The sequence below is a fragment of the Artibeus jamaicensis genome, unplaced genomic scaffold (genome assembly GCF_021234435.1).
Source record: "Artibeus jamaicensis isolate MK-2021 breed Jamaican fruit bat unplaced genomic scaffold, CSHL_Jam_final contig_559, whole genome shotgun sequence".
Classification (NCBI taxonomy): Eukaryota; Metazoa; Chordata; class Mammalia; order Chiroptera; family Phyllostomidae; genus Artibeus; species Artibeus jamaicensis.
In genome coordinates this window covers 8,613,045-8,633,042 of record NW_026521887.1, presented here as the reverse complement: position 1 = coordinate 8,633,042, position 19,998 = coordinate 8,613,045, and the positions used below count along the sequence as shown (strand labels likewise).

At 33.3% G+C, this 19,998-nt stretch overlaps 2 protein-coding genes across 4 annotated transcripts in view; one reads left to right on the top strand and one right to left on the bottom strand.

The window, feature by feature from the left end:
- The window catches only part of ITGBL1 (integrin subunit beta like 1), a 303,482-nt gene extending 301,247 nt beyond the window's left edge, over positions 1 to 2,235 (top strand). The window contains exon 11 of the mRNA XM_053670353.1: positions 748 to 2,235. Coding sequence (XP_053526328.1) covers positions 748 to 839 — 92 coding nt within the window. The 3' untranslated portion in view covers positions 840 to 2,235. The remainder of the gene's footprint in view (positions 1 to 747) is intronic.
- Positions 2,236 to 7,967: 5,732 nt separating this feature from the next.
- The window catches only part of FGF14 (fibroblast growth factor 14), a 784,900-nt gene continuing 772,869 nt past the window's right edge, over positions 7,968 to 19,998 (bottom strand). For all 3 annotated transcript variants that reach the window (XM_053670333.1, XM_053670334.1, XM_037168012.2), the window contains 2 exons: positions 11,419 to 11,617; positions 7,968 to 8,104 (listed from right to left, as the gene is read on the bottom strand). In XM_053670333.1, the coding sequence (XP_053526308.1) occupies positions 7,968 to 8,104; positions 11,419 to 11,617 (336 nt within the window). The remainder of the gene's footprint in view (positions 8,105 to 11,418; positions 11,618 to 19,998) is intronic.

Here is a 19,998-nt window from a genome sequence, read left to right as displayed (position 1 = left end):
ATAGCTACTGTTATCGTGAGTTATTGAGTTCTAATAATTGGTTCTGAAATACATGTTCTTTAAAAAGTTGTAGGAGAAATATAGACACATATATTTGTTCTCCATGTTTTTTTAATGAATTTATTTATTTATTTTTAGAGAGAGGGGAAGGAAAGCAAAAAGAGAGGGAGAGAAATATCAATATGTAGTTGCCTCTTATGTGTCATCTTCTGGGTCCTCACCCACAACCCAGTGATGTGCCCTGGCTGGGAATCGAACCAGCAATTTTTGGGTTCACAGGCCTGTGTTTAATCCACTGAGCTACACCAGCCAGGGCTTGTTCTCTGTGTTTCTAGCTAAAGATCAAAGATAAATATTAGTGTCATTAAGCTAGACATTCACTTTCTGTCTATCCTACTATGCAATGTTCCTCTCCTAGCTGATTATTCAGCCCAGCTCATACTATGTCAGGGAGCTTTAAGATCTTTAGCATTTATTCATAAGTCACATGTAACTTGCCCTCTACAGAAAAAGAAAATTATGACATGGAAACTTAGTTGGAGTGATACTAATGGTCACCATTAGATTGATGCTAACTTGAGAGTGGCACCAAGTAAATACCATTAATTGTTTGAAAGACAGCAATGAGAAAATTAGCAGATAATAAATAAAATGGCTTTGATTATGAACAGTTATAGTTTACAATAACATCTTTTAACTCAGTATATTTCAATCATGATAATGATCCTTCTGTGTATTTTATTTCAGGGAATGGAATATGTAGTTGTGGAAACTGTGAATGCTGGGATGGATGGAATGGAAATGCCTGTGAAATCTGGCTTGGCACAGACTATCCTTAATTAGATGGAAGAGGACTGGATTCTTATTTTCATAGGCCATTAGAAAATGCAAATGCAGAGGAAACCATATATAATCACCACGAGGACAGGGCAAAGAGACTATTGTATGTTTTTGTATTTCTGAAAGCGTGAATGAAATCTGGATACTTATTAACAATGAGTAAAGCAAAATCTTATGTACATAATACCAGAAATAAATTTTTCTTTCACAGTTTACATCAGTGGTTCTCAACAAGGACAACTCTGCCACCCAGAAAACATTTAGCAATGTCCACAGACAATTTTGATTGCCACGCTGGGTTGGATGGAAGGGTGTGCTACAGGCATCTAGTGGGTAGAAGCCAGGGATGCTGCTAAACACAATACATGCACAAGACATTCCCCCATGACAAAGAATTATCTGACTTTAAGTGTCAATAGTGCTGGAGTTGAGAAATGCTGAATTACATGGTTGTTAGAAATGCACATCCTACACAACAAAGGCCATTTTAGAATATAAGAAAACTATACATCCTCACATAAATCTGTCGAACGTATTTTTCCAGGATTCTATATCACTCAGTATTTCCATATGGAGACAATGAAGACAAACACACATGAAGTATAATGTTGGACCAGGTGGGATGCAGAGGCAAGATCATTAGTACTTTTGAAAAGATAATGGCTATTTTTAGTCATTAAGACATTTGTGTAATCTCACTTTAAACTCACAAAAGATTGTTTAAAGATAAAAATTATGAAAATGTACAATTTAACATTTTAAATAAATAGTGACACAAGTCATTTACACTGTGTCATATGTATTTTAACAACTGATGATTAACAAAAATGAGTTATTCAAAAGCATCCATTTTTATTACTAAAATATTTTTTTTAACTGGGCATGGGTTACATGTATAAGAAATCTGATTTTCCACTAATTAAGTTACTCCATGGTAAATTGCTTTTTGAAAAGACAATATCTATAATAGACCAAAAATCTGTATTTCTTTCTCTTAAAATACTCTCTTACTTCTAAGTACACATTACTTATTGAAATATCAAGGTCATGCACAAAAATCAAGAACAGATGCCATAATAATAATATGGCACCAGTCTCAAAAGCTCAGAGAATAAAAAGAAAAATCTAGAAATGGTTTAAATAGAAATTACAAATAATCACAATGATGGGAACAAAATGTTTATTTTTATGATGAAATTTTGCTCTGTATGAAATTTACATTGGATTATAAAAATGTACAATTTGGACTTCCCTTACATATTTGCAGTTAAATCTACTAACACACATTAGTTTAGACAGCCTTTAATTATTTAGGGCTAAAAAAGACACACATTTTCTCTAAATGTGAATTATATTGTGTAAAATCCTATAATTAATAAAATCATTTTCATATTGTTTAAACGTGAAAATTTTTACTTGGGAATTTTACTTAATGATGTAAATATTTTAGAGACATGGGTTGGACTTTGTAAGTCAAATTACCAAAAGTGAGGAAAATATGTGTTTGCTGAATTACTTATAATTGATATTGAAAATGATTTAAGAGAAAATTTAATTAATGTTGATTTTTTTAATACTAATAGTGTTTTCATACTTTAACAGATTTATGAAGTTGTTCTCTCTATCTTGAGATTAAGGAGAGAAACTATATTAGTTGTATGATTGTTGAGCATGTCAATTGAGATATCACTTTTGTAAAATGAGGGAAATATAAGCAGTTAAGAAATAGATTATATTCTTTCCTCTTCTCTAAGCATTTTAAGTTTCAAACAAACTTACTATAATTGTTCACTAGCAATTGAAATGATGACTTATTTGACGATGGACACATTGGAATTCACTACATTATCCAGCCATCACAGTACAAGGTGTGATGTCCAGTACATGTCCAGGTTCCCTTATTGCAGAGTTCTGCTTTTTATGGAAAGAACCAAATAGTAAATATTTTAGAATTTGTGGACCACATACATCTCTGTTGCATATTCTGCTTTGTTTGTGTTTGACATTATAAAACCATAAAAAATAAAAGAAAAACTCATTCTGAACTCCTGGGGCATAAAAAAAAAACTAATTGTGAGCTGGATTTGGCTCACAGCCAAAGAGTAGTGAGCTTACACGTGCTCCGCTGGCATGGCCCTTAATTTCCTTCTCCTGCTCATGTAAACTGAGGTGTGTCTCACATTTCTATATTTGTTTTCTCTTTTAATTAATTGCAACTACAATAAAAGTGTTGCTATTTTTAAATTTAATGAAAGAAAAATGTCCTTGGCATTTATGTTTTAAAGAAAAAGTTTAGATATGGAGAAATGTTTATTATAAAGTTCAGAATTTGATTTGTCCACTTTTTTGACAAGCTGAAAATACATAGCAGTCGACTATATTCTTGGTTCATTTAGCAACAAATTACTGAACTGAAATTTTCTATATTTCTTGTGTGTGTTTCATTTTGACTTAGCTTGCAAACACAAATAGATCTATTAAGAAGCAAGTTAGTTTATAAGTTTAAATTGGAAAAAATAAAATAAAAATAGCTACATGTAAAGATATACATTCTACTCTTCTTAAATGTAATTTTGTACTTTAACTTTTTATTTCTTTGCTAAGATAGAAACTCCTTCTCTTTTATTAAGAAGGAGGGCAAGGCAAGAACAAACTTGTAATAAAAAGAGTGGGGGGAAGGGTTTTCAGGAACATTTATAAAGGACACATGGACAAAACCAAAAGAGGGTAGGACTGAGGGTGGGAGGTGGTGATGGCTGGGGTTGGGGGAGTGGCGGGGGGAAAATGGAGATGACTGTATTTGAACAACAATTAAAAAATGAAAAAAAATGAACAGAGACCAAGAAAAAGGGAAAGTGTGCAAATCTCATTTACTTATTCAAGTTCGTCCCAAGTTACAGTGGGATAAATAACTGAAGAGAATGCAACAAGTTTGTAAGTGATATTGGCACAAACCCTGCTAGCTTGGCAAACCATCACTGAGAAATTCTGCCAGTAGGACTTTCCAATAAAATTCCACTAACGTCATTAGACCTAAAAGAAGAATACTATACTCCATTTTCACCCTGGGCTCCTTGAGTTCATCTAGAGTCTTTCAATACATTGAAAGGAATGACCTCACCAACTCAAAAGCAAACAGTCTCTGCCAGCAAACATAAGAATTAGACTGAATGATATGGAAAACCCAGAAAAAACAAAACTAAACAAAACCAACTCAGCCTTTGTTTTCATACTTATTTTTAAAACTTTGAAAACCTATTCAATATTCAAGAGTCAACAGGCCCTGTACCACTTTGTAGGCTAAGGAACTTAAGCTATGAAATGTATTTCAAAGTAACACAATTCACATCTGGTTTTTGATATGACTCTATTTAGCTCAATTGCTTTCCCTAGATATAATCTTGTGATGAAATGAAATTGAAATTAATTTTCAAATATTTTTACTTCCTTCTAAATAGATTTTATAGTCTGTTCTCTCCCTGAAATTTTAATTTTCCCTATAATATTAGGGAGAAAACTTTTTAAAAAGTGATACATATCTAACATAGAAAACAAGAAATGTTTTTTGTTGTTGTTGTTCTTTTTTTAAAGATAACCTAGTCTGATATTGGTCATCCTAAAAACGTTTGACTGTACTAGTGCTTTAGATATTAATTAAGTAGCTGGCCATGTGTAATAAACTCTGCTTACTCAAAAGGCAGATAATTAGAAAGATTGTAGCAGGATACTTATGGGCTCATTGTGGAGGTCCTGAAGCCACCCACCACTCTAAAACACTCAGGGCAAATGAACATTTACAGCAAATAATTTCTAAATTCTTCAGGAATTATAACAAAATGATGCTCAGTATAATTTACTCTTTACATAGGGTGGACTATTTGCATTTCTTTTATAATATTTTCTAGGTAAAATTTTAGCAAAACACTTTAGAAATCAAACTGATAAGAAAATAAAAATGGTGTCATTTGAAATATCAAACCCTTAACATTCCCAAGCATTGCTGAGGGATGGGTGAAGCGATCAGCTATCATAATGAATCAATAGAAATAACCTTCCCACATCAGATATGCATGCAAATGGAATGTGATATTAGACTCAATACAATTGACATATGTACATGTAGGTACAAAATACAGTCTGTAAATACAAATGAGTTCCATCAGATTTACTATACAGGACATCAGTGGTAGCAGACTGCAATTACTTAATAACAACAAGGTTGATTTTTGAGGGGAAAAAGAGAGAAGGGTCTTATCCTGGAAAAATAGTGAGAAAGAGGTATCATCAAAGAGCTAAAATTTTCTTTGGCATGGTAAAGGGGGGAGTTGACTTTACCAACTTATATACATGACATGTCTCTATATTTGTGGGTGATGCAATGCCATTCCATTACATAAAGTTGTTTGATGTTTTCTAATATGCCTTCATATAAATATTTTATTAAATATGTTTGTGAATATAACAAATGATATTAAAGACAGAAACTGTACAATGCAAATTCTTTGTATGTAAATTGAGTAATATATACCAACAGTTCTTGAAACCAAGGCCCTACAACATGCAGCTCATTAGTATTGCCCTTGTTCTGTTCAACAGATGAGACCAGACACAAAGGAAGTGATCAGAATAATTTGCAAATAACAAAGACCTTGTGCAATATGTCTAAACATATATTAGAAGAAAGTATTTTGACATCCACTCATAGGGATAAATGACCTTGTAGACAACTCATATAAAAAAACAGGTACACATTTTCATAAATCTTAGTCTTCAGAAAAATAAATCTTGTCAGTTTTAACCAATAAGCAGCCTTGCAGGGGAAAAAGGAACCAATAAATAAGGCTGATTACCAGAAACAAATCAGCGGGTTGTTTGATAAGTGTGTGTGTGTGTGTGTGTGTGTGTGTGTGTGTGTGTGTGAATGTTGGGATAAGCAGTGTCTATAATCCCATTTACTTATAATTTGAAGTTAAATTATTCATAGTTTGCCACATGTTATGGATTATATGTCTTCTCTAAATAATTATTATAAAATTCATCTAATGTATCTTAACTAATCCTGTTAAAAAAACAATAGGCTTCAAAATGGTATAACAAACCAAGAATGGGCCAAGGAATCATTTTGTTGCATTTGTATTTTAGCCATTATCAACAATAAATCTACTCAAACATTATGCTAAATTTTTATTTATTAAAATGGAATCCAATATGAAAATTAAATAAGCATAAACAATTAAACTTATACTAAATCTTTAATCAGCTAAGCAAGCCAATATTTTTAAATGCTGGGCAAGAACTGTCATGGAGACTTAGAAAAGCAGTGACAAAATCATTTTCCAGGAAATACAGTGCAGATGGGGTTAAATGGTGACTGGGTCATCCTTCAACATAGAATTAATAACAAGAGGCCAATATAATAATCCCACATGTAGTTTTCTATAAATGAGGTTCAGTTTGGTCTCAACTCTTCTAAGGACAAAACATTGAATTTTATTAAGTATACACAGAATTGACAACATATTTCCAAACAGTTTAGTATTAAACATTTTGCAACTCTTTATATCCAATATTGAACGTTTTGCATGGTTTCTTCACTGTGTTGTCTCAACTATTCATGGCCTTTCTTGAGAGTTGTCTCCCCTAAGCTCAGAGTTATTTAAAAGAAAATTAAGAAAGCAAATGAAACAAAAGTAAATTGGTTGAATGGGCCAACAACCTAATGTTTGAACGTGTTGGTTTGCCTTTAATTGTATCTAGAATAATTCAACAGACTGCATTCTAAGATCATGGCAAGGCACCTCTATTCCCACCATTGGGCAACCTGGGCCCCAAGAAGTTGAGTTAGAGGTATGGACTGGTGAAATACACAGTACCCGACTCAGCATGCTGAGCTAAAAAAAATATTTTTTCCTAATGTATCCAGTTAAAAACTCGTCATTAAACACCAAAAAATATTAAAGTCTAATTATAACTAATGTTTGCATTGCTGCTGCAGAAAAGAATACAACAGCCGCCTTGCCCATGCTCTGCTGAGTGTGAGTGGAACGCAGCCAAAACCCAGGATGGCATTAAATTTGGTTCATTAAAAATAGGAAGGATTATATCTGAAATATATTTAGGTAGTGCAACTTTTGTAAGTTGTAATCATTGATTTTTTTCTTTTTTCCAAATAATGAGGAATAGTAGATGAAAATGAACCTTAATCAGGCCTACAAGGCCTACAGAGTTCTTTGGACCCACTTTCTCAAAAACCAGTGGGTCTTGCTCGCTGGGCAAGGCAAATGTTACCATTACCAGTAAGCTTGTGATATGTATAAAACACACACACACACAAAGAAACTATAGGGGGATGTCAAACACATATCAAATACATATCTTAGAGAACATCCTATGGACAGTGTTTGACCCATTTCTCACCCCAGCAACGCTGACCTCAGGAGCACAGTACCTGCCAATGAACAAAGCATATATGTGTGTTTAATTGCTAGTGTGAGCCAGAGACACCACTCTTGATCTATATGATACAGTTTGTAGTAATGGGTTTAGAAGGCTTCCTGATTCCCTGATCACTCTCTGAACTAAGCCAACTGCAACATTTAAGGTTTAGAGAAACGCAATACCTGCAATAGGTCACAGACAGTGGAGCAAGCAGCCTGTAAAAATGGGAAGGAGAGAAATCCATAAGAGCACAGGTTTACAGCTTCTACCTAGAAATTACTCAGTATCTGTGAGCTATAAAATTGAACTTAAACATATGGAGGTTGCTGAAACAGGACTCAAAAAGAATTATGGGTAGCTGTCAGCAGGCAAGGTATCAAGTGTACTTGTGAAGTTATCATTCACATGAAGTGTCACAGTCACAGAAAAGGTATTAAAAAGGCATTCCATATCTGGTAGGGCATTCCATGGTCTGAGTTTAGCTGGTTATTCAGGTGTCTTCTTGTTGTAGGAGGTGCAACAGGTTGAGATTTATCCACTTGCAACCAAAAAGTTCAAAATAGCAAATAGCAAGCATCCACTTATTTCCAGCTGCTTGCTCCTCAGCCACGGGAGCAGGAATGTTTGACAAGGATAAATCACTCAACTGTGTTCAGGATGAGTAAGTCACAACACCTGTGAGGATCTGGCTATGTTGTCTTACTTTTGTTGACTGGTTTGCCTCCATTCATTATTGCAGATGCACTTGTGCTTTTACTTGGTGTCACCCCAGCCTTTGGGACCGTTTCTCCAACATCATGCAAAGATGGTTCTCGGTACATGGCAACTAGTGACATAAAGGAGGGCATGAAGAAAGAAGGAAAAGAAATTGTTACCTAGTTAATTTCCACTGCACACTCCTTTCCACTGCACACTGACAACACTTGAACCACAATCCCTATTCATCTTTTCAAACATTTACACCCTAGATTATTAAATTATTTCTCTCTGAAGTGGTTCAAAAGCAAACATGGTCACACTAGTGTCAACTTCAAAGCTATACAAAGCAATAACAAAGGATTTGCTTTTCCTGAACCAGGGCCTTAGGAAGATCATTGTTTAGATTTCCTCTCCCAAGATTATGAAAAGAGACTCTTAAATAACGGAAAGCAACTATGTGGTATTTTCTAGTTTTTAAGCCTCATTTCATGATATATTATTACAAATCTAATAACTGATGTCATACAAAGCAGAAGTACATAATGGGAAGAGAGCAAGTGGGACTGACATCTGGTGAACTCTGAGAAACTGCCTGAACAGTGTCTGGCCACACAGTCAACAAGAATTCATGTGGCTTTTAAGAAAATCATTCTTAGGAATCGTAAGAAAAAGGGTGTCTGATGCTTAGGGAAGACTAGGTGAGTTAAAAATCATCTGTCATCAGAAACACAAGTGTATTAGACCTGCCAAGCCTGCTTTTGAGGTTTTTGAAAGTTCAGGTCCTAGAATAATGTTGTATGGTAAAGTTCATTATAATGTTGAAGAAAACAATTTGATTTCTATTACCTTAAAATTGGTTTCATTAGGCCCTGGCTGGCGTAGCTCAGTGGATTGAGCACGGGCCTGTGAACCAGAGTATCGCGGTTCGATTCTCAGTCAGGGCACATGCCTGGGTTGTGGGCCAGTTCCCAGCAGGGGACTCAAAAGAGGCAACCATACATTGATATTTCTCTCCCAGTCTTTCTCCTTCCCTTCCCCTCTCTCGAAAAATAAATAAATAAAATATATTTAAAAAAAAATTGGTTTCATTAGACTATGTTTTGCTTAAAGTTGCAGTTCCCAGTATGTGTAGATAACATTAAGTGGACTTAATATACTTTATGAAGAGAACTTATGTATAGTTAGGATGAACTACCATATATTGTACAGTCTTTTTGTTTAAGGTGGTAGAATTTTACCTTTTGCATCTGTGAATCATGATTTTTCAGTATCACATATATTTGAAAGTGCTTGTATACATCAGACCTATATTAAATGACTTGGCAAGGTGTTAAAAGGGATTAATCCATATCCTTGAAACACTTTCCAATCTCTTACTCCCACTACTAATCCAATTAAGAGACAATAATATCAGAGCACTAACTTTGATTGTCTAGTGTGAAGTTGTATAAAATATATGAATGCCCCAGAGCATCACTAATTAATCAAGTAGCTAGTTTGCCCTAACACTTTCAATGACATAATTTATATCATGTATGGGTCTTGAAAATTTGAAATTAATTTCCTCTATCAACTGGACTATGTGATAACCTCTGTCATTACAATACCCCCTCAATTGTTTTTTAAGAGTACTTGTATTTGATAATTACTTGAAAATATTGTTCCTCTCTTCCTTTATATAAATATATAAATATATAAATATATAAATATATAAATATATAAATATATATATTAAATATATATATATATATATAAACACACACACACAACAGTTCAGCGTGTGACTAAAATACCAACTGATATTATTTTACCACACCTTTAGAGTCTCAGATATTTCTTACTGGATATATTAAACAGTTGGTTTCCAAATTTTGCTTCAGTTAAAAGAGACATAAAGAACTTTTTGCTTTTCATTACATTTCTGCAGCTAAGAGATAAAGTTTTAGAAATTTAGTCAATTCTTAAGTGTCTATATTAAAAAAATTGATGTAATGAGACAAAGAAAACAAGATTTATTTAGAGCTACTATTGACTAAGTTTTTAAACTTTTCACTTGTATTTGATTATTAGTTAATCTAATGTTTTCAAAATTAATTTAAAGAGTATAAAACAAATCATTGAGGTATTATTTTAGAAGAACAGAGAAACCCTCTAATTCCTTATTTATTCTCTAATTTTCCTTATGATTTATCATATAATGAGAATAATTTACTCATATTACAGTTTGGCATGAGCTTTCTTTTCCTAGATAGACCCTGTTGGTTAATTGTTTGGGTTTCAATGACTTGTTCTAGAGACAAATTTAGGAGAGGATGATAGGAAGTCAATATCATTGAAATTATAAAGATGCTTTTAATCAACAAGAGTGCTTTTCCAAAATTAGGAAAACTGAAAGCTGAATTATAAACTCACATATTATTAATATTTTAATTTTCAATATTTTAAATTATTTCTCATAGAGAAAATGTGGATTTATAAAACCAATGTGGATATTTTTCTGAGGCTTTCCTGTAAGGATAAAAAACAAGCATGAAATCAAACTGTCTAAACTAGCTTAGAGTGCTTATTTAGTTATTGTATATCTAATTTTCCATGAAAAATAAGAAATATTTAAATTAAAAATGCTATGGAGAAGCCTCAATGTCATCTTTTGTAATTCACAAGCAAATTTATATAGATAAAAGTAAATGATACTTCTAACCAAATCCTTGATGAGAAAGGTGAAAATATTTCTAATTAACAAAAGTTTATAGCCTGCTTTCTGAGAATCTGGTAAAAGTAAATGACTTCATTGTTTGCAGGTGAATGTAAAAGAAGATAATGCCACAATTAAGAATACTAAACAATTATTCAGCTTGAAAGGGAGATATTTAAATCAACAAGTTCTTTAAAAGACAAGTTATTAACTTCATTTTCTGTACTTAAAATAATTTATAATAATATGACTACTTTAAGCTAGATAACATCAAAATAGGCAAATATATTTACTCCATAATACTCTAAACTAGGTGTTCCTAATATATCTATTGTCACAGCCACAGATTTGTAACATAATTATAAATTTAAAAATTTTTAAAGTAAATTAATTAATTTATTTTAGGGGCTAGAAAAGTTGGAGCAGTGAGGATTTAAGACATTAGAAATAGGTAGAGAGGGAGTTTTGCTGGCATTGTTAAAATTAATGGAATATAGAGGTGTATATATTCTATCAATTTGTGAGTATAAATATGGATATACATATATAGACATAGATATACATACAGCAAAGTGTCCAAATCTTAAATGTACAATGTAACTACATGTCTGTGCAACCATCACCCAGGTCAAGATAAAGAACAGTTCCAGCATTCCCCAAGGGTTACTGATGCCCAAAGCAGTGTTATCAATACAAAGAATAAATGTGTAATAAATCTGATAAGGATATGCACACATAACACTCACCTTCCAATGGCTTGGGTAGAAAATGAGCTGCTGGTTTGGTTTTCTTTACTCTGTTTCCTTTCATAGCTTGCCCTTCTTTATTCAGCCCCAAAAACCATGCTCTACCAGATTCCTGTTGTCTGTACAGCATAGATGAGTAGATTACATAATAGTTTTCAAAAACAGATTCTTTAAACTTGCATTCAGGGGTAAAAAGTTCCTGCCGAGAGAAACAGGAAAAAAGAAAGTCAGACCAAAAAATGGGGGTTTCACTATGATTTCTCTTCCTTCCTCCAGAACCTCATCCACCATGGTGAAAGAGTCAGCTTTTGGGCAGAGATGACCAGACACTTCTTCTTGCAATGCATTAATTGCCCATACACTTTTTCTCAATATACAATAAATAGAGAATCTGATATTATTGGTAATATACTTACAGGCAAAAGTATAGATGTTCTTTTTTAAAAAATTATTGTATTGTTGTTCAATTATAGTTGTCTGTATTTTCTCCCCACCCCCTCCATACTCACCTTTTTCCCTTGCTTCCATCCTCCCCCTTGGTTTTGTCCATGTGTCCTTTATAGTAGTTCATGAAAGCCCTTCTCCCCTCGGTCCTTGCCCATCCCTTCTGACTATTGTTAAATTGTTCTTATTTTCAATGACTCTGGTTATATTTCGTTTGCTTTTTTTCTTTTGTTGATTATGTTGCAGTTAAAGGTGAGATCATATGATATTCATCCCTCACCACCTGGCTTATTTCACTTGGCATAATGCTCTCCAGTCTCATCTATGCTGTTGCAAAGGGTATAAACTCCTTTCTTTCTGCTGAATAGAACTCCATTGTGTAAATATACTATGTTTTTTTTATCCACTCATTTGTTGATGGGCACTTAGGTTGCTTTCAGCACTTGGCTATTGTAAATCGTGCTGCTATGAACATTGGGGTGCATAGTTTCTTTTGGATTGATGTTTCAGGGCTCTTAGGGTATAATCCCAGTAGCAGAATTGCTGGATCAAAAGGCAGTTTCATTTTTAGATGTTCTTTAATAGAAAATAGAAGACATAATCAAACTCAAAATCCTTTTACTTAAACTAAAAATAATGCAATCAGGGTATAACCAGCCAAAGCACCTTAAAGTAGTATCATATCTACAATACACTAAAAAATCAAATATATATTTAAGGTATTTGCTAATCTGTTTTCAATATTTCCATAGGAATAACATATGATACCTTAACAGTTGCCAATTGTTCATCAGATCAGTGATATTCTAGTGTGATACATTTTAACTACAAAGACAAACTGAAACCCCAAACTAAAACCATAACAGTCAGCTAGCACATCAACTAGACGCTGGAGCTGAGGCCAAGTGTGTTAGCTGTTCAAAGTGACAGAAGCTGAAAATAATGACCTAATTCTATGGTTTGGAGCTCCACTGGAACTCTTGAAGAAAAACATTAGAATCTTACCTGAACAAAATCCACCCAGCACTTTTGGAAAGAGAGTAATGCATTAAATGCTGTGACTCTCAATGCCATGATCTATATTGATTAACAAATAGCAAAAAACTTTACTACTTTATGGATTATCATTAATAACATAAATATTCATAGATGACTTTGACATGTTTCTGAGATTTAACCTACAAAGGCACTTGTGATAGACCTCTATTAAAATTAATTTAAAAGTTTAACCTCTCCAGCTAAAGATCTTGGAAGCCCCTTGACTTGTTTTTATGGCTATTTTAAATAGGCTCAACACTTTGCTATTATATATGTATATATACACAAATGGTGCTATTTGTATATGAAACATACAAAAATATATTTCATATGTAATATCAACACTGTGCTATTTTATATGTTTAATTTTATATGAAATATAATACAGAAGAGCTTTATTGTCATTAATCTTTTAAAAATATTACTGTAGACTGACAGCTATGGTTGGGGGTGGTGGTGAAAGAAGGTGAAGGGATTAGCCAAAGAACATATATAGACATAGAAAACACTGTGGTGATGGCCAGAGGGAAAGACAGGTGGATACTAGGTGGAGGTGAGTGGGCAGAGGAGAAGAAAATGGGGACATCTGGTAATAGTGTCAATAATAAAAATAAATTAGAAATAAAAATTTAAAATATCACTGTACTTAAAAATTATCTTAATAATGTTCATAAATGCACAAAATAATAACTTGTTTTTCATTTAAAAAGTAATTTTATGCATATTCTGAAAAACATATCCCTTAGAATCAAAAAATTAAAACTTTTAAGAGTTAAAGTTATGCTAACTACAATAAAAAATATGACATTGTTGCCAGTAGAAACTTTCTTTCAATATTTTTCATGAGAGTGTGAATTATTATTAAACAGTGGCTCTTTCAGGTTATAATTTATTCAGAGTACCCCATAACTTTAGGTAGTTCACTGAGAGCTAATGGTTTTTCAAGAGGAACAGGTTTTGTTAATGGCAGACACTTTTCATGACAAAGATGATGGATCCAATGATTAATTTGATATTAAAATAGCCAAAAGAGATTTTTAGACTCTTCCAAAAGGAATTTATGTAGACCTTCATTTCTTCTAGATTATTCTACCTCAGGCTTGATGTAGATCTCATTGAAATAAATGTTCTGGCCTTTCACTAAGTCCTTTTTTCTCCAAATCCCTCTATTAGTTACTTCATTAATAAATAACTCTCATTAATAATAACTCAATACTGAGTTAATATCAAGAGGAGATACTAATAAAACCATATTTGTTCATACATTTGTGATAAAGGAAATAAAACGGAATGCTGTAAATCTAGTTTATCCTAAAAAGATTACTAAATACAATATATTGGTTGAAAGTATACTTTTGATAACAAATAGATGAGACATACTTTTACTGAGCTATAGCAAGACATCCAAGCATATTACTTATTAGTTAAAACCTATCTCAAATCCAGCTAGAGTGGGATTGATAAAAGCTGATGCAAGCTGAGGTCACTCATGAGTTGGAGGAGCTGGCACCTGCCTTTTAAGACTCCTGGTCTTTGCCCAAAGCCTGGTTCACCTTATTAATAAATTGCCAATGACTGACCTTTATCTAGAGAAACGAGGGCTTCCGGCTTTGGAAATGCAGGTCCATAGGGCAGTCAACACTTATTCTTATCTGATTCCCTTTTATAATGTAAGAAACAAGGAAGACAGTGCTTTGCTACCTTAGCAAATTAGCAGTGTATTATCTACACATGGTAAATTGACTTGGTTGAATATGAAAGAGAATAAAGAATCCTGATGTGAAAGAACCACTCATTGTCAAAGCATAAATTAAGGACATCTGACATTAAGTCTTTGTAGATAAAATGTTTGCATTTTAGAATTCTAAGGAAGACGATTCCACATCTTTCTGTGAGCTGTGCTACAGACTTCACAGGCAATTCTTTCTGCTTTCTATAGTGAGAGCTATGGGCTTCGGTTCTTCTCTATTCTTGGTTAAATAACTAATGTGTAAAACATACTACATTCAAAAGCACTATTATCTAATACATTTTGCTCAATTTCACTAGATTTTCAAGAATTCAATCTGCTCATCAAACATTGGAGCACAGAAAGAATCCCTGCATTCCCAGGAATACTGATAGGACTAATAAAAGTTAAGATTAGTTACTATTGGGTTTGCCAAAAAGTTTGTTTAGTTTTTTTTCATAAAATAAAAGACACAATTTTCATTTTCACCAATGAATTTATTGATTTGTGTATTTTGAATATGCTGGCTATCCCCTGCATGGCGTAACATAATTTTCAATTAATGTGTCAATTTGATCGTTATGAACTTTAACTGGTCTACCCAACCATGGAGCACCATCCAGTGAGAAATGTCCAGCACAAAACTTTGCAAACCACTTCTGATACCTCTAATAAGTCACATCACCTTCTCCATACACTGCACATATTTTTTTGCATTTCATTTGCCTTTTTACCTTTCTTGAAATATTAAGCATAATATGCCAAAATGTTGCTTATTTTTTCTCATCTTCAATATTAATATGTCTACACAAAAATAAGCCAATTTTAATGTTTGTTTTAGTGCATACTGATATGACAGCTGTCACAACACAATCTAAGCAGTACTAGAGCCATCTTACAGAAAAATCCAAATAAACTTTTTGCCCAATCCAATATATATTGGATGTAATAAGAATTAAATATACATTCAGTACATATATAGGAGGCAGTGGAGTAGGGTGACTATGAATTCCTGTGGAACCAGATCTCCTGGTTCAACCCTGGCCTTACTTCTTACCAGCTGCCCTCGGTGAAATTACTTAATCTCTGGCTGTCAGTTTCCACCTCTCTAAAGTGAGTACAAAACCATAGGATAATAAAATGGTTGGGAGGATTGAGTGAATTGATACATGTTATATATTTAGAGAAGAATGTGGCATGTAGTAAGTACTCACTACTTAGTCTAGGATATTACGTATCATCTAAAATATAACCCATATCAATTATATCAATATTTCAGCAAATTAAAATTTAGGTAAATAATTAGTCACTGAGAATATTTTACACTAAATATTGGGCTCAGAATCAGATACACCAAAATGAACATATGCAAAGCAAACAAGATTCTTCACTGGAAGAATTTTGTTAAAATTCTTGTGCATAGAAAATGACAGTACAATGGAATATCTGCTGTGGTAGACTTATCTTCAAAAAACTAGAGGAATAATAGGTGTAAGAAATGCCATTGTGAAAGACAATGGTGAGAAATGACATGGTACATTTGTAGAACTATAATTAGTCCATTACGGAGACTTTGTGGAGGCAGAAGTGAATAGGAAAGGTTCAATAAATATGACAAAGGGTCTGATAAACAGGCTGGATTTCTTATGAGCAAGGGGTAGACATGGAGACTTTTTAAATAAGCAAGAGAAAAATAGTATAGTCTTATTATTATTTTATAAACACCATGTGTTTCCAATGTAGAGGAAAATTTTGAGTAGTGTACATAGCACTCATATACTGATGTATTGAAGCCCAACCTCTTGCAAAATGAACTTGAAAATTATAGAACATTGTATGTGTGCTCATTTTAGCAATTAGTATAGATATAATAGTTGAGGATACACTAAGTCAGTGGAGAAATACCACCAGAATTATGTCACATTATAAATTGAGTTCTGAACTTCTTGGTAGCCAAGATCAAAAGATAAAAGCTATAGGTTATAATAAAACTATGGAAGAGAGGAAATATTTTCTTTTCCTTGGCACTAACTTCCAAAAGTCATTTTGTTACAGGGAAAGAGTGACATTGCCTAACATAAACAAAAATTTGCTCTTGATAGTAATTGTTCAACTAATGACTTTATTAATGACTTTAGTTTTGTGTTTGAGTCCAGCAATACAGTTTGGGTAAAGAGATGAAGTGAAAAGTCCCATAGGTGGGACTTGAAATAATTGTAACTGATGAGATCCCCAGGGATCATATACATAGCAGGGTCCACAAACTCAATGTCCTTACCAACCAAGTAGATCAAGAGTGAAACAAGATAGAGTAATCACAGTACTCTTATAAGGATGAATGCTCCCTTATTGAGCTTGGTGGAAGAGACAGAGAGAATAATAGAGAGGATGGTAAAAGGAGCAACTAGCTGTTCCTTACATGACTTTCATATGAAAATGAAAACCTTAGACCTTTAGTGTAACTGAAGGAAGTTAGAAATCCGGGTTTCTACATAACACCTCCTTTTAATGTGACAACTATTTCTTATTTTTTAAACTTTATTTTTATTGTTTACACTGTTACAGATGTCCCCATTTTCCTCCTTTGCCCTTCCCCACCCAGCCCCCGCCCCCCTTAGGCTATTACCCATTGTTGTCTGTGTCTATGGGTTATCCATATACTATGAACCAGGGGTCTAATAAGGGGTTCATGAGCTTCCAGTTTGAAAAGTCCAATATAGAGTGGCAAAAGAAGTGCTAAAAAAGAAGGAGCCCAAGTGACTTATCAAAGCATCCTTAACCTCACTTAAGGTTTTTATATATTTGAGTGATATGATAATTGTGCCAGTAAAACTCCAAAACAGGCAATGATAATATATGAAAACAGTCATTGAAATTTAAGCTTAAATAAAAATTGTTTGAAATTTCCTCCCCAAAATGATAAGGAGTTGATGACTTTTTCTTATCTTGCCTGTCAATATTTGGAAACACCAATACCAAAACAACAAAATAAGCAACAAATAAATTCTAGCAGAAACTTAAATATTAATTTGTATCTTTGTCAAACTAAATCATCAAAACCTAGAATAAAAGAACACAATAATAAAAAAAAACCCATAATAAAACTTCACATCTCCTTTTATGTTGTGATTGCTCTTGAAATGAAAGGACCATCTCTGGGTTACTTACTATCTTAACAGTAGCAGCATAATTCCTTTGCTAAGGAAAATGTCTTTGTTAAGATAAATACCTTGATGAGCAATTTGCATGTACACAGCTAGGCTTCTTGGGCTCAGGATAAAAACAGAGGGTGGAGAGAAGAGAAGGCTCAACTTCCTTAAATTATAACAAATGAAATAGCCATAAATCCAGATAATTCAGCATAACTATAACTGAAGAACCAAAAGGGACATTGAGAATCTAACTTAGTGGCTGGCAAACTGCAGCCCATGAGTCAAACCGAGTCGCCACCTATTTTTATAAATTCACACTTGCGAGTCCAGAAATGAATTATTGAGAGAGAAACAATTACATAATCTGCAAAGCCTAAAATGGTTACTGTATGATCATTTGCCAAAAAAAATTGCCAACCCTGTTGTAAGATAAATTTTGAGGGCTTTCAACAAAGGTAATTGGGGGAGAGATTATGAATCTAATTTAAAAATTCACAAATTAAACTTGGATTGCACTTATTTTCATGCATACATATGTATACAATTTCAATCAAGATTTTCATAAGAATTCCATCCCTGAAAAAGTCTTTATGTTATGTTATGAGCCTGGGATTCCAGTAAGATTATGCAAATAGCATTCCAAATATCAATTTATGTAGTTAATACATCATCTTTGGTGTTATCTGTGATTGAATTAAAATTATGTTTGGTTAATATACACAAGTGTATTAACTTACATCAACAGCACAACAGTTACAAAAAAAACAAAGTGTAAGCATTCTAAACAAATTTACAGCATTTATTAAAATAAAACATAATTCTAAAATAAATGTAAAAAGAGAATAGAATAGTGAGATTAGAGATATCATAGCAAATAACATATATAAATTCACAATAAATAAGAGTTATTAGCTTCTACATTCCAGAGTCATCCAAAAATTCAGTCCTTTTCATATTATCAGGAATGACATGACCCTGGATTTCTTATGAATATTTCTCCCCATGTTTAAATTGAGAAGCAATGTCTCAAATTCCAGGTTCTTACTTGAAGAATAATAAGTAACAAAAATTTTTTGCAAATGTCATATAATATACTAGAGGTACAAAATGATTTATAAAATATAACTTGAGTTACAAGTTATAAATTGAACCAAAAAGTACCACCCAACCACTCAGGTTGCTATTATGAACAAAGTAGTACTTATTTAATTTTTATTTATTATGAACAAAGTAGTACTTATTTAATTTTTATTTATTTTTATTTTTTATTTTAATTGTTGTTCAAGTACAATTTTTTGTCTTTTACTCACATCCCAGCCCACCCACCCAGGGCCCCACACTCCCTTCCATTTCCATCCCCCATAGTTTTTGTCCATGTGTCTCTTGTACTTATTCTTGCAAACCCCCCTTTCCCCTGAAATTCTCTCCCCTCCCCCCTCTAGACACTGGCAGCCTGTTCTGTATTTCAGTGTCTTTTGTTATATTTTGCTTCTTTGACTGTTTTGTTGTTTAGCTTCCTGTTAAAGGTGAGATCATGTGGTATTTGTCTTTCACCACCTGGCTTATATTGCTTAGCATAATGATTTCCAGTTACATCCATGCTGTTGTAAATGGTAGGAGCTCCTTCTTTCTGCTTCATAGAATTCCATTATGTAAATGTACCATAATATTTTGATCCATTCATTTACTGACAGGCACCTAGGTTGCTTTCAGCACTTGGTTATTTTACATTGTGCTGCTATGAACATTGGGGTGCATAGGTTCTTTTGGATTGGTGTTTTAGGGTTCTTAAGGTATAATCCTAGCAGTAGAAGAGCTGGATCAAAAGACAGATCCATTTTTAGTTTTTTGAGAAAACTTCATACTGTTCTCCATAGTGGTTGTACCAGTCTGCAATCCCACCAACAGTAAACTAGAGTTCCCTGTTCTCCACGCCTTCTCTAACACTTGTTGTTTGTTGCTTTGTTTATGATGGCCATTCTGACCAGTGTAAAGTGGTATCTATTGTGGTTTTAATTTGCATCTCTCTGATAGCTAGCAATATTGAGCATCTTTTCATGTCTCTGGATCTCCTGTATGTCCTCCTTGGAGAAGTGTCTGTTCAAGTCCTTTTCCTATTTTTTAATTGGGTTGGTTGTCTTCTTAGAGTGGAGTCATGCAATTCTTTATATATTTTGGAGAGTAAACTCTGGTCTGAGGTATCATTGGCAAATATGT